General features: G+C 35.8%; 1 protein-coding gene across 2 annotated transcripts in view; it reads left to right on the forward strand.

The window, feature by feature from the left end:
- Positions 1 to 15,186, forward strand: part of grik4 (glutamate receptor, ionotropic, kainate 4) — a 323,313-nt gene that overhangs the window by 208,009 nt on the left and 100,118 nt on the right. For both annotated transcript variants that reach the window (XM_055028391.1, XM_055028392.1), the window contains exons 7-8: positions 5,990 to 6,168; positions 10,251 to 10,304. In XM_055028391.1, coding sequence (XP_054884366.1) covers positions 5,990 to 6,168; positions 10,251 to 10,304 — 233 coding nt within the window. The remainder of the gene's footprint in view (positions 1 to 5,989; positions 6,169 to 10,250; positions 10,305 to 15,186) is intronic.

Raw genomic sequence — 15,186 nt, forward strand, 5'->3', positions numbered from 1 at the left:
GCAAGGACTTCACTCTGACTTACATTTCACATTTTGACTGTTCACCTTGTCTGCTGTACTTTGAAATGGCCCTAACGGTTTTCCAGAGTCATAAAACTTTAGCGCTCGAGGCTACATGATGATTCAACATAATGTACAGCTGTCAAAAGGGCTTTTAGGTCTTTGTTAACACATCTCCTGTGACTGCGCTTTATTATATATTATTCACCTGCACCTGTCAAGGAAATCACAGTCACTTGCCGTCTAGAACTCCCATGTTAAATCTTTTATGTTGCCCGTGCCTTGGTGATGCAGCAGTATTTACTTAGGGGTGACGTTGGGGTGGTCTGTGTGTGAAGGCGTCCTACAGTGACAGCAAGAGAAAGATGAATAAGTGGTTGGCTCAGTTGAATGTCAGGCCTCACCTCTATCTGTGTGTCTGAGAGAGTCGAGGCCAAGTGCCGTCCATGCCAATGAGGAAGTTTGGTGTCACACATAACACATACAAGGCCTTGCTCTTCTCTTCTTGCCAGGACCATCTGTTATATTATGCATTCTCTAGGGTGAAGGCATCGCTTTAATCAGCCACCCATAGCTCTTGATCATATCTGACAGTAGGAAGACGTAAAGACTAACTTTATGCCTATCCTGATGGTTTAATTTGAGGTTCCTTGTCGTTGCTGCTATGGATTAACGTCACTGTGCGATGTTGTAATTTACAAACGCTATTTGGTTTCAGTTTCTAAAAATGACGAATGTCATCATTCTTATAACGGTTTAAAGCAAAATACAGAATTAAACAAACTAAACTAATTTACTAGAAAATGTTTTAAAAAATGCACACAAAAATAAAGATAACATGCTTAAGAACCTATTTGAACAAATTGCATAAAAGTTGATTTGGAGGTTTAACTTGCACTTTAACCATCTCCCAATCCACTGACAAAAATGTATTACAGTCCATTAAAAGCCACCCATTTTGTCAGTGTCTTATGTAAATAGTAAGCTTGTTTTCTCTACCACTTCATCTTGAAAATCTGATTAGCTCAGATTTAGTAATTCATACATATCAATATTAACATGGCGAATGCCTGAACTGCTGGAGTCAAGTGTGAGGCATGCATAGCAGCGAGGGGTTGATTTGGCTTCACAGCAATTGGAAAAAGAGTTTGTGAGAAATAAATAACTGCATTGTGCAAACTTTCCTCCCCCTTGTGTTTCACCTTTTGATAATGAGCTATGGCATCTGCTTTTGATGTTTGACTCAAATGACTGGAGTAACACTATTGTTTAGCTCTATTTTCTGCTGCTTGCATTCAGAGTGGAATTATGGAATTCATAATGCTTTCTAACTCAACAGTCTTATAGCAATGTCATGTGATTTTGGTGTAGTAGTGCAGCATCTCATCTGGCAAACTTATTTTCAAGTGATATAAGGTATCTCCATTTTCTAAAGTTAAAGGTATGCTAAACAATCACACATAGGCATGAGTTGACATAAGATTCTCATATTTAATAACATTGAGTAACTTACCCACATCAATAATGAAGAAAAGAAATATAAACATTTTCTAGTAGAAATAGTTCAGTATCTGGAAATACCACAAAATTGAAAATGATCAACTTTCAAATTTAAGCTGTAATGGCTATTGCAAAACATTGAATTAGGCAGTAAAAATGTTAAAACCCTTCATGCTTAGCACTGAGCTAACTGCAGTTAACATGCAAATTGAGGTACATGCACAATAACACTTCACACTAACAAGAGAATATTATATTTTCATCAACTTACCAGAGAAACCATTATTCAAGATCAAGCCACATCTCATATTTGTAGTAGCTTTAATAACAGCAGTAGTTCAGGGACTGCAGCAGATATTGCTCTTATATGTGAGAATAAAACAGCTGTAATATTTCTCCAATAAACAGTAGTCTAAAGAAAAGTACAAACCACTTTCATATCCCTTACTGTTGAGACTATTTCTTCTGTAGTGCAGCCAAAAAAATATAGTCTAAGACAAGAAGAATAGGAAGAGATGTACAGGCATTCTTTGAAATGTTGTGTTATCTTTATAGCTATCTTCAAACAAAGCACAGGCAATTCTAGTTTTTTTATTATTATTATTATTATTATTATTATTTCTTTAACACATTAACAACCCTTTCTCATAAATGTTCCCTCTATCTAAAGGCATAAGGTTCATTCATTTGATTAACACTTGGTTTTATTTTGCAGAAAACACATCTTGCAAGAATCCAGCACACTGTATGTTCTTTGTTCTCAGTGTCTCTGTTATTGTGCGTGTTCGTTATAGGCTGAGCTGCATGGCATTCTGAAACCATCTATTGTCACAAACTCAATGGGAAATGGTATTTGATGGCCTGTAAAACAGTAGTCAATGGATGCAGGAGGCAGACCAGGAAGGCGGCGTAAAAGAGGCTATTTCAAGCTCATCAAAGTGATTCAGTGTAACACAACAGAGGAAGCTGAATTGCAGCTTGCAGACACAGACAGGAAAGCCAACAGCAGCTGGGACTGATGTCTCGGGAGTAATCACATAAAGGTTATATAAAAACAAACACATACACTGATACTGCCATAAATACAGCAGGCCATAAGACATTCAGACCGGGACTTAATTATAGACTCTCTTAGACATGATGTCGGTAGCTGAGAAGCCCAGCAGCTGATGTTAATTTATTGGAGAAGATGAAGGAATGGGTTTGATAACTTGAAATAGCCTCAGCAAAATTGGTCTCCGCATGACGGATAAATTGCTCTGCTGTCACCATGGCAAAAATCACAATAAATATCTGTTGATGCCAAAGTGTCAACAGGTAATTGTGGAAATGCAAACTATTTTCTATAAAGTCATGTCCTTTCAGTGACATTTTTTGTATCAATATCAGCAAACTTTGCATGAATACGATAAAATCTGCCAAATTGTCAAGGTGAGACATGTGAAGCTGTGACTTGCTGTGCTTTACTACTCTTTAGATGACTGTTTTAATCATAAAACACAGCATATGTTTTTGAAAGCAGGATGTTGTCATTGTTAGATGTTTTAATGATGGTTAACACAGACGACGGGTGTGAAGAGACAGATTTCAGATCACAGCCTGCAGGTTTAATATGACAACACGTTGCTTTTAAATATAAGCAATTAATTTACAAGTGACACTTATACTTCAGCTTTAATAAACAGAGATTTAAATGTCAGCTTAAACAAACTAAGTAGTTTCAAAAAATATCTGCTTGCTTAGAAATACGTTCATTATTGGAATGTTTTTGTCAAGCAATGTATGATTTGCATCACAAATTTTAAGATGAATACAATGTGTGGTTTTCATATCCCTCCTTTTGGTTGTATAAACCTGCTTATCCTGCCATCAAACATTTGAGATCTCAGTCTTTCATGCCCTTTTTGGGGTTCACATTTCTTGCTTTGCATTTTAATTCAGGGTTTTGAACTTCCAGTCACAAACTCATAACCAGCCATTATCCTTAAAGATTTCTGGTGGGAAACAGAATTTATGTATTTTCCAGGGACATACTGCCATTTTATAACAAAGTGAACTATCTATGTCACTTTCAGTTGTTGTGAAAATGCTGATAAATACTGAATACATAAATATATTAATTGGCCATAAGAATCTCTTTCCAACACATTAAGGTTCTGAGGTAGCATAAAAGCCCTTGATCATCACAATGCTGTTACACTAATTTCTTTGATGCTCTTTCTGAAATTTTGGGGTTTTGTGAGCTGGGCCCTTTGTGAATGTTTTGTTTTGTTTTTCTTTTTGGACTTATTCCTTTAGACATCAAGTTAGAGCTGCACCGCTTTACCTATTCTTGACCCTTTTGATGGATGGTTCCCAAGCAGGAAATTATTTTGGTGTTTTCAGAGTCTTTCAAAGCATTTGGTAACATCTTGTAGAATAATAAAATTTGTCAAAAGCTGTTTCTTAACTTTTCTTGAATTTCTTGACTGGGGAGTAAGCCATGTTGGCTTTGTTGATCTTTCATCCTTCTTAGCCTGACTTCAAGATTTCTTGATTCTACAGATCTGAAGTCACCATTCTTATAAATATTCTGTGAAAAGGGAAATTATTACTTTTTAGTCAGGTTAGTCTTGATAGCTTGTATCCCTTAATAAATAATAATAATAAAAAAAGAACTTAAAACCTCAGTTTGAATGTACTAAGGTTATCTTAAAATATTATAATTTGAGGATCATTTGAGGATGGCAAGAAAACAAAAGCCGAAGATATTTCAAAGGGACAATGTTTGTACACTTGCAGTGAGAGTAAGCAATTCCAACATATTAATATTATTGTTGCATATTTTTTTTAAAAACTTTCCTTATACAACAATGAGGCTGAAGGATATTTTCCATCAGAATATGATTGAACTTAGTTAGCATTGCTTAATTTGCATAAAGGTTCCCCCTGTTTGCGAGTCACATCACACCTGTGCATCATGTCATCTGTGGTTGGCACCAGAATACAAAACAGATGGGAAGAGTAAATTTCAAGGTCAGGTAAATACCAACAGTGCAACCGCAAATCTGGCCCTGACAGCCTTGTTCAGTTTGTATTTTTCCCCATAGCACACCTTAAAAATTTGTTTATTCTCATTTATGCAAAATGAACTAATAGCATCACAAGGACTCCTAGTGTAAGACTGACTGCCAGGAATGTTTTGGTTAAGTGGGACCTGCTTTAATTAGGATTCTCTTACCTCATCTGGGTAATGAGTTCACCACAGTTTCTTCAGACTTGTGTTTATGTCGCCTTTGATTTACACCATCTTAAACAGAATTTAGCTTGGTGCAGATGCAGACCTTTGACAAAGTAGACAATTTTTGACATTGTCCATAAGTAGGGTCCTGTGGTTTTGTTGTGCAAAACAGTCAATTAAATAATCTGATTATTATGTGCACACATCAGGCTTTATTCAGAATAGAAGCACATTCATGCGCAGAGTTATATAATTCCTGTAAAAAACACAGGAAACAGTTGTACTTCTGTCTGTGCTGGACATAAACAATCGCAGTCGTGTGCTCATTCAGTGGTGTTATAAAAAAAGAATACGTTTTGAAAAATTTGTTTCATTGTGTAGATGAAGTTTTGTTTAAAACTCTTTAGTCTTTTCCCATCATGAGACACATTTTCATATGTCAAACGTGAAAAATGTTTGTGTTGTTTACTTTTGGAATAAAAATATGACTTTGACAGAACAATATTAATATAAAGCGTACTTGAAGGCTCAAATATTAAATATCAGGTATACCCAGTGCAAGTTGGAAAACTACACAAATGGGCTAAAAATCAGTTAGAAACATTTTTTTATTTTATTTCAGGGCTCTATTTCTTGAAATTGTCATAAAATTGTGATTAGACTGATCATATTTTTGCCATGTTCGTCCCTATCAACGAATAGAACCAATTCAGTTTGCAGTCAGCTGGCACATTTAGGAAAGGCATCACAAGGAAAGCGGTGTGTTGCAGTCAGTTTCCAATGGTTGTCAGTTTAAGCAATGAATGAAGGTCCGCCAGACCTCGAGGACGCCTTACAACTGGACTGAACAGAACCAGCATTTCAGGAAGTTTGATTGGAGTTGTGTTTTAGTTTTGCACGAAGGATGTCAGATGTCGTCTCTGCAACGCTGTGCAGGGTGTATTGACATTTATGGGTGCCCTCGTGTATCCTGTGGTTCCACCATTGTGTCACTGTGACATCTGTTCGCCCCAGTGAAGATAGTAAAGCAGCAAGGTGCTTAGGCTGACTTTAAACTAGTGAGCTGGAAGAAAAGCTACCATTGCCAATGAAGGAAAGCTGGTTGCAGCAGGCAGGAGTAGAATGAATGAAAAAGATAATAAATCTGAAACATAGCGCAGAACAAGACAGACATAAAAGAGCTAATAGAACAATATTTGAAATGTTTAAATATTTGTCATCTTCAGACATACGATCCTCATATGTGTTTTCTGTATTTTTCACTGACAGGCTTGTTGAATTTGGAGCAGCTGCTCAGACAGTTCCTAATCTCTAAGGAAACCCTGTCAGTGCGCATGTTGGATGATAGCCAGGACCCGACCCCTCTCCTGAAAGAGATCCGTGACGACAAGACGGCCACCATCATAGTGGACGCCAATGCCACCATGTCACATATCATTTTAGAACGGGTAAGTATATGTCGCATAACGTTCATGTTATCTGTGACTCTACATGCTTGACTTGAGTTTTTACATATATTTCTTACAACATGCAAAGAAATGGCAAGGCGCATGAAACATTTTACATTTTATTTTGTAACCAAAACAGGTATGTCCTTTTTTTAACCACATGACTTTTTTTTTTTTTTTTTTTGCTTTTTTACTTTCAATATCACTCTAAATAAGATAAATATCATTTTCACCACAAAATTTAATGTTTTGTCTTAGATCATAAGATTGACAAAAAAATTAAATAATTAACCTTCTGGTTGTTTAGTCCCAGAAAGTTAGAAAAATAACTGAGCTGTACCAGTGCTACACAAATCAGCTGCAATTAGTAATGAATGAGGGCATCGACTCATAGAAATAAAGTTTAAAGAATTCGGTGGGCATTATGACAACTGGGTCATAATAGATCAGGCTTTTTTTCTCTTTTTAATGTGGAATATAGCAGGATTGAAACACATGTAAAGTGAAACAAAATGCTTTGAATGAATTTGTTGGATCCTTACTCCAAAGGGATCTTTTTTTAAATACAATGTAAATGCAGTATGCAAAGCTATAAAGAAAAAGAGCTTTCAGACAGTATTAGTCATTTCCTGCCTCTATGTATGAGTGACCTTTTTGTGCTTCTTTACTAATGGAACATATGAGTAGTTAATGTCTCAGAATATTACTAACACCCAGGATTTCATCATGAAGTGAACCTCTCTACCTTTTAATGGACACACGGGTTCTGAAGAAGACGTGATAGCGTTGTTCCTCTTTTAAAGAAAAATGCTCCACATTGTTTCCTAAACTCAGTAAATGGATGTCTGGAGAGGAGTTAACATTAAATGGAGAGAAAAGAGGGCGAGAGGGAGAAGATTTTATTCATTTCTTTCATTCAGAAGCTCTGTGCTGGTAGCAGCAGGAGTCCATACAGTCATGTCTCTTTTACGTTTTTGTCTCTGCTCCTTCTGTTTGGAGTTTACTTTTCCACACAATATATATTCATGTTTTTCCTCATAATTTCACTTTTCATTCTGCTGTGTATTTTTTACCCACAGTGCCTTTAAAAGTATGTAAACCATTCAAGCCTTTGGACTGAAAGTAAACATAATCTAACATGTACTTATTATTATCTTCCCCTTACGCAGGAACTGGTCGTGGAGTAGTGACGTAATGTACACAAACAACCTGATTCTTTTTATCAGCTCTCTACTCCAAACTGTAGGAATACAAATTCCTCTGTTGTCCCATATTGGGGACATTTCAATGCGACAGAAGCAAAGAGCCAAGCAATCAAAGCAAGTCAGTTCCTACAAAGATAAGAATATGCAATATATAAAACAGAATAAAGAACAGCATACTGTACAGTACAGGCAAAAATTCAACATAAATACTGTGTAGTCACTGAGTAGGTTAAAAATGTACAAAATGTGTATGTTAGCATTCAAAAGTCAATAAGTTAGAATACAAATTGTGCAACGATGGAGATGTGCAGACACCAGCAGAAATGTTATTCAGAATTAGCAAAGATGGACAATTTTTGTTGCCTTAATTGATATATTTACTGATGCAAGAGGATATTTGTTCTATCTGTTATCTTTCTTTTTTGCTTCTTTTTTTTAATCACAAATAGCTCTAAAATATTATTGCTGTCCTCTAAATATTTGACATTTCTGTTTGAAATTTTATATTTTAATCAAAACATATACATAAGCAGTGCCTCGGGAAATCCCAAGAAACGTGTATTAGGTCTTATTCACAGATGACTCCATGACAAAGGCTCACAAAACAGAAGCTCACAGCCTGATTGGAAATGGAACAAAAGCTGAAAACGTCTAAACATATTATATAAATCAGACAAAAGCTCGCTTTTGTTTGCACTCTTTCCCAGTAATAGCTGTTGACAGTCAGTGCTGAGGGTTGGAGTTATTGCATACTCTAAAGGAACTGCCTTTTTCCAATACCCCCTTTCAGTTCATCAGGTCTGGGGACGATTCCTCTGAAGCTTTGTTCTTTCAGTGATCTGATTTGTAATGTGCCAACATTCAAATGGCCAAACCTCCTCCATTTTTTTTTCTCTCATTTGTTTGACATCATTATAAAGCTTAGAATCCTCACTTTCAGAATACGTCAATAACTCAAAATGCCTCCTGGGGAGACTTGTTCCTGGTTTTCTCTTCCCCCATCATATTTTTTGAAACTGCAGCTCTGTGATGTTGTTATCTGTACTGGTTTCCTCACCTGTAGGATGTCATATCCCCTAAGTCATGTTGGAAAAGCAAACATATTCTTGAAGAGGTGGAAAAGCAGATATACTCTGTATTAATCTGCTTTATCAGCTGATTTGGACAAGCTGATCCTTAGTCCATTGGGATTATTTTTAAACTACTGACTATGTCATTTGACTAGGCCTTTGTTATTATAAAAACAAAGGCCTTTATAGCTGTTTATATTGTAATAAATTGCATTTCGAACTCTATTTCTAAACAGGTAACTCCTGAAGTCTGTTGGTTTTACAAGAGTTTTACTTGGGGAAAGTAATAGATTATTATAGCTGAAAATTACGTGTTCATGTCCTATGAACTTTATAATTATGCAGCACTTTTGTGTTGGTCCATCACAAAAGTCCTAAATAAACATCAACATGTGTGCTTGTAGTGTGACTGGATACACTACTCTCTGTGCTCTTCATATGATATTTTTAAGAGGCAATCCTTCAGCAGATTGCTTTGAAATCCAATCTGTGATTTAGCTCAGAGATGCCAAACATGTCAAAAGTGAATCACTACAAATCTGTCAGTCTCAGATGGTCTTCAGGGTTTGTCCTAAAGGAATTGTAGAAAGCAGGAAGCATTATTTAAAGGCAGTAAATGGGTTTCATTTTTCATCCTGTGATTGTTTTGTTTATGTTCCGCTCTCTCTATGAAATCTGTGCAGCAACCATACATCATAATGTGAACCCTGCTGTATGTTGTTAAAAGTGGTAGTCACCCAAAGAAAATATGTCACGCATTGTTATGTATAATTTTCTGCATCAGAAAAACAACAGTTTTTCATCCTTGAGCTTTGCTTTTTTTGTGAGAAACTAAAGGGTAAATGCCAACCAATAATTGTCATAAAGCTATAATTAGCGTCGTTGATGTTGTTTTAAAATGACTGTGCACACGGAAAAGCACGATGTTTGAGGATGCAGTGAGTTTATTTGGAGTTCTGTCATAAAAAAGTGTATCTGCTGCTTTTCTGTAATATTTAGTAGCGTTATACTTCTTAGAAAATAATTTTCTGAGCTTCTTTTTTTACACCTTATCTGAATACTCTTGATTCATAACAGCACACATTCAGGAGCATTCTTAGACATTATTCTTCTTTGACACAAAATCCTCAAATCATTTTCATGTTTGAGGTGCTCATTGTGCAAATTTTGAACATGAAAATATCAAAACGTTCTGCTTTAAAAAATAAATATGCAAGGATAAGCTTAGAATGTGGCACATCTGAGTCATACATTAGAGTTTTTTTAATTTTTTTATTGAATCCCTTTGTACCTACAAATGCAGTTGAAATTTATGGATTTTAGATTACTTGTCTGTCCAGCTTGATTAAACTAAAGTCTCCATCTTAATGAATTTATGTTCAGACCATGTGTTTTAAGGAAATAATCTTTATAAAGTTCAACCTGCCCTTCGCAGCTGCTCATCGCCGACTTTGATTTAATCAGATTGTGTGACAGTGTCGAGCAGCATACCAATGGAGCTCAGAAATTAATTGCTCCATCGAGAGGTCTTGTTAGATGATGATGCATCAGTGCTTATCAAGACGTGGATTTGATCTGCATGCTCAGATGAAGGTCCAGTTACATTACTCAGTGACCTCTCAACTTTTTCCTCCCTCCTTATTTCTTCTTCACAGCCTTATGTTTTGTTCTTCCCCACATGTTTGGGTGTCTGACTTTCAACTTCACACTTTTTTTTTTTCTGCCAAAGACTCTCCTTAATTTTGTTCTGGTCTTTGCAGATGATAAATTTTTCTCACTTTTTACTCCTCTCCCTGTTTCCCTGCAGGCATCAGAGTTGGGGATGTTGTCTGTCTACTACACTTACATCTTCACCTCCCTGGTAAGGAAATGCATGGACATGTTGACAATTATAATGCAAATTTCACACCTAAAGGAGCACATCAATGATCTAATGCTGCACTCATGTAATGCATCACAACAGAAAACTTTAATTGGTGCTCTACTTTGAATAAATGCTTCATTAGGAAGAGGTTATATAGAGGACTGATGGCACGGATTCATTATTTCAGAGTTAAATGGTTGATTTTCTACCTCATTTTGTTGGACAGCATGTTAGAGACTTGCTGTATCAGCCACTGTGGCTCCAGTCCTTGAAGAGCATTTTAGCATCAAATAAATAAATAAGTGGTGGGACTTGAATTTTTATCAAATTAATAGTACTCTGTAATAGATCATTTCAATTAACATTTTAGAGGAAAACAATATTTCAAACAAAATAAGAAACAGTTTCAATTCAAAGTCATTTTTGCTGCCATTTGTTAATTCAACCATCAGATTGTTGCAATGTGCTATTTATTACACTCATTCAATTTTCAAGCATTTTAGAAACCCGATAACTGAGGTAACGTTGGAAAAAAATACTTTCTTAGTAATGAGGCATGTGAATGTTGACATGACCATTGGAGACGTCTGTGCTTGCTACATGTTTCACATTGAGATGTTGTTTTAGACTTCTGGCTCCTTTGTACACAACCTACACATAAAAGTGGATCAATTTCAAGATGTCAAATTGCAACATCAAATTTCTTTTGTTTATGTGTAGATCATTTTTCTATCTTCTGTAGGTTACAGAGTTACTTGATTGTGCTTTGAAACAGCAAATTTCTGGAATATACAAGAAATAAATTATTTCAAAGAAGTGGTGTTAACAGCTGCTGTTAACACTTCATTTAAGAATACAAATGTTAACTAAACTCACTGAAAAAATCAATTATTTTTACTGCTATCTTTCTTTTTGATTGTGAATCACTTTGGAGTGATCTTAGTTGGATGATCTCTTCCGGGTAACTAATCTTATGATAATCAAGGCTTTGTTTCTCATAGCTCTGCTGCTTTTTGATATGTACCAACCCATTTATAGTATGTAGTGTAGTCTGTCTGATGACTGAGCTCTGTTTCTTGAATAAAAGAATAATTGATACAGCATCGATTCACAACAGATTCAGTCTTGAAGCACCTCACCAGACAAATGGGTCCAATTCCTATTCAATTACATTTACCAGCCACTTCATTAAGTAAGCCTGTTCCACAGTTTATTAACAGTAATGGCTGATCTGCCGATCACATGAGAGCAACTTACTACATTTAAATATCCAGATGGCTGTAAAGAGCATTTGTTGCAGCTTGGCTATGATGAAGAGGAAAGAGGACTAGAGGGAGTTTGAACATAGCATGGTTGTTGATGCACGCCAGCGGGAGCTCAATGTTTCAGGAACTGATGGTGTAGTTGTACAAGTACAGAAAATGGTCCCAGAATATACGGTGTGCTGATGTTTTGAGGACAGTTTTGGCAGGTGGGTACAACATAAAAAGAAAAACAACATAAACACACATGTTACAAACACATTATGACTAAAACCATCTCTCAATGTACAGCACCCTTGTTGACAAATCTAATGTCAGAAAACTGAGACTATAAATCTGCATCTTGATAGAGGGAAATTGTTTCTAACAAATTTTCAGAAACAGAGCTGGAAAAATTTGAATTGAATAAGATTGAATGTGTGTGGGAAATTGACAAGGTAAAATCTAAGTATTGGTGGAAAAGGTTGGAGGAAGGAGAGATTCTATTTATATCCAGACTTATCAGTTGCATTGGCTTACAGTTGGGTGAAGGCTGTACAGACTGGATGTAAACATTAAGCCACCAATCCGGCGTTGGGATTTCTATGTTTGAGACTTAAAAAAAAATAATAATAATAACTATTACTTTTCCTTTTCTTTTGACAAGACAACATTTTCAAAAGCTGTTTCTAATAGCTTTTCCGAGTAAAACACTTGGTGAATACTGTACATGTTTTTGACTACGCCGGCCAACCAACCCGCTCTTTAGCCGAAGCCAGCAGACCATCTTCAGTGAACCTGCAGTCTGGTATTTACTGTGTTGAGGGAAAGCTATCCATTCACAACAGGAAGAACCAGCAGTCCAAAAGTCATCTGAAGTAAGATTAGTTCTTTTCTCGCTTGGTATACTTCAGGCTAAACCCCCAGATTAACATATTAAGATAAGGTTAATGTCAATCCCTCTTAAAATGATCTTAATCACAGCCATAATTTCATATTCATAGCTTGTTTCTGTTTTTTTCTGCACTGATAATTTCCTGCCAAGCTTAAGTACTTGATGCTATCCTGTCTGTGTTTCTGGAGCTAAAGCAGAATCCCATTGTTTTGGTAGTCATTAGTTTAATCATAAACATCGTGACTTCAAAGTTCAATTCATCACTGATCACAAATTGTTCAGTGTTGGGCAATAATCTTTTTTTTCTAATTTGGCAACATTATTTGAATCATTCACATTTTTATTGTTGCTTAATTGTCTGTTTTATATTTGAATTAATAGCTTATAAAATTAACGGTCACGCCTGCACAAGTTTTGATGTGAAAATGTCATGAACCAGTAGACCCCATAATTCAAGATTTAGTGATAACCTTCAATCCTAAAGAGCTTAACTATGAATAAAATTAAACAAAATAATTTAAGGAAAAATTTAATTTATGCCTTTTTCTTACTAGTGTGTTCTTTTTACATGACATGCTTTTAAAAAACTGAATCACAGCGAAGTGGTGTAAAGTTGGTCATTAATCTGTGATGAAGCAGCCAAACATATCAAAGCTGCAGCCCTGCATTTTTTACAGGCTCAGATGACGATTTGAGTGCTTTGTCCATTGGGAGAGAAAAGGAATGTTTTTCATGTTGGTTTACATCAAATCCACTTCAGAGAAAAGGTCCCTTTCTCTGATGCTTTAGCAGTCAGAGGGCTTGAGGTCAGCAGTGTTATGCAGCAGCATACTGTCATAGAGCAAACTCAGTAGTTTTAACTCAGTGAAACATGAACATTTAAATTGTGACAAACGAGAAAAGTTGTTTGAAAGCAGCAAAATAATTTCTCCCTCAGATGATAGTTTTCTTTGTGCCTGGCCTGCTACTTCTCCTTGAAAGCTGAAACATGTCGTGAATCTCAGACGAATGTGTGATATTGAAGAATTTAATCAGCAAAGGAATAAGTATTGTTTTTTGTTTTTTTGTGCGAGTCATTTATTTAATTGGCAGCATGCCTGGCTAGAGTCAAAATACAAACCTGATATGTGATTTAAAAAAAAGAACAAACAAACAGCCATTTGTCCTAGTGGACTCAGATTTTCTGGACGCTTGTTTTGATTTATCTTTTGACATTTGATATGCTGTAACATATGGTCGTTGCTGAATTCCATCCAGTTTTCTGATTAAAGTGTATACTGGAATATTGCAATAAAATTGTGGAGTTACCACAGCATTCCTGTGAAAGTATTGTGCTATTCTTCACTTATCATTGTCTAAAGCAATATTAAGTATGAATGCTTGGGTTCATAAATAATAAAAAACATCGTCTCCTTTAGAACAAATCCACAAAAATATAAAATTGCATCTTCCTGTGTCTTCCATAAATATGGATTCATATATTTTATTTTTTGCTCAGGAGGCATGAATAAAATGAGCTTTATCCAAAAGCAGACTTGATGGTGTGAAAATATTTTTAATGATACGAATTTCTGTAGTTTTTGTGAATTGCTTAACTTCAAGTGTCCGTGCCAATGTCAGTGCACTGTTACATGTATAATATGTCCTCAAAGGTGTCAGTGGAGAGTCCTGCCAGTCTAAGCTGTCCTTTTTATTATTCAAACACCATTTACAAAGATTAGCTTAGGTTGCATAATAGGACGCACTAAAACAAGAAGCTGTCAAAAAGAAATTTGTCTCACTGCACAATTTAGCTTACAACACAGTATTTATGCAGTGGTAATGGGTGTTTTGTTTTATGTTCTGTTTTCCCCAGCAAGAGCTGCACTGCTCTCAACACTGCTTAAAGTTGTAATTCACACATGAAAACTGCCAGTTTTACTAAATGTTCAAATTGTGCATTAGAGCTTAGTTTAAAAAAAAGACAGGCAAAACAAAAGATGAATGATCTGAAGATAAAACTGAAAGATTTCAATTATACTTTTGAAGCAATTCATTCTCACTCAAATAGTTATTACTGATTTTCACAAAGTCCTTCTGCGTGTTTTCTTGGATGTTTCTATTTTATATAAGAAAAGAATGATTGGGATTAAGATGATGAAACATTTGGAAAATATTTGCAATTGTGATGAAAGTTATACAAACTGAGCACTGATGATATCTGCATTAGGTTAGAATGTGAGCTGGTTGTCTGGGGACCATGATGATGGCGGCTCAGAGAAAATCTGATGCTACAGTAAACTTAGCAGATAGCTACTCCTTTTTGTAAATTAATGAGGTTCAAAACACTTTGGTCTAATAGCTCTGCTGAGAGGATTCATATCAAGCTGATTTATGACTCATTAAAAGTATGCTAGTTTCCTCCTCAACCCTTGAAATACCATCTTCTGTTCTAGCTCTTCTTCTCCTTCAGCCAGCATATTTTTTCTCACTTTACATGTTTTCACATTGTAAATAATCTTGCTTTCCTTCTGCTGAAGGACAGCCCACAGGTCTTTTTACTTTCAAAATAATGACCTATCAGTCACCCATTCAGTGACACCATTTTCCTAAAAAAATAAATAAATAAATCCAGCTATTGCTCTGTGAAGCACAATAACTTTAGCTGATGTTATTTAATGATCAGCTGGGTGCCCTTGGCAGTCAGGGATGGCATGCAGAAGCTGTGAGATTAAAAACGGCAAAGCTTTTGTCTCCTTTGTTG

This window comes from Poeciliopsis prolifica, unplaced genomic scaffold, assembly GCF_027474105.1.
Source record: "Poeciliopsis prolifica strain line A6 unplaced genomic scaffold, Auburn_PproV2 SCAFFOLD004, whole genome shotgun sequence".
Lineage (NCBI taxonomy): Eukaryota > Metazoa > Chordata > Actinopteri > Cyprinodontiformes > Poeciliidae > Poeciliopsis > Poeciliopsis prolifica.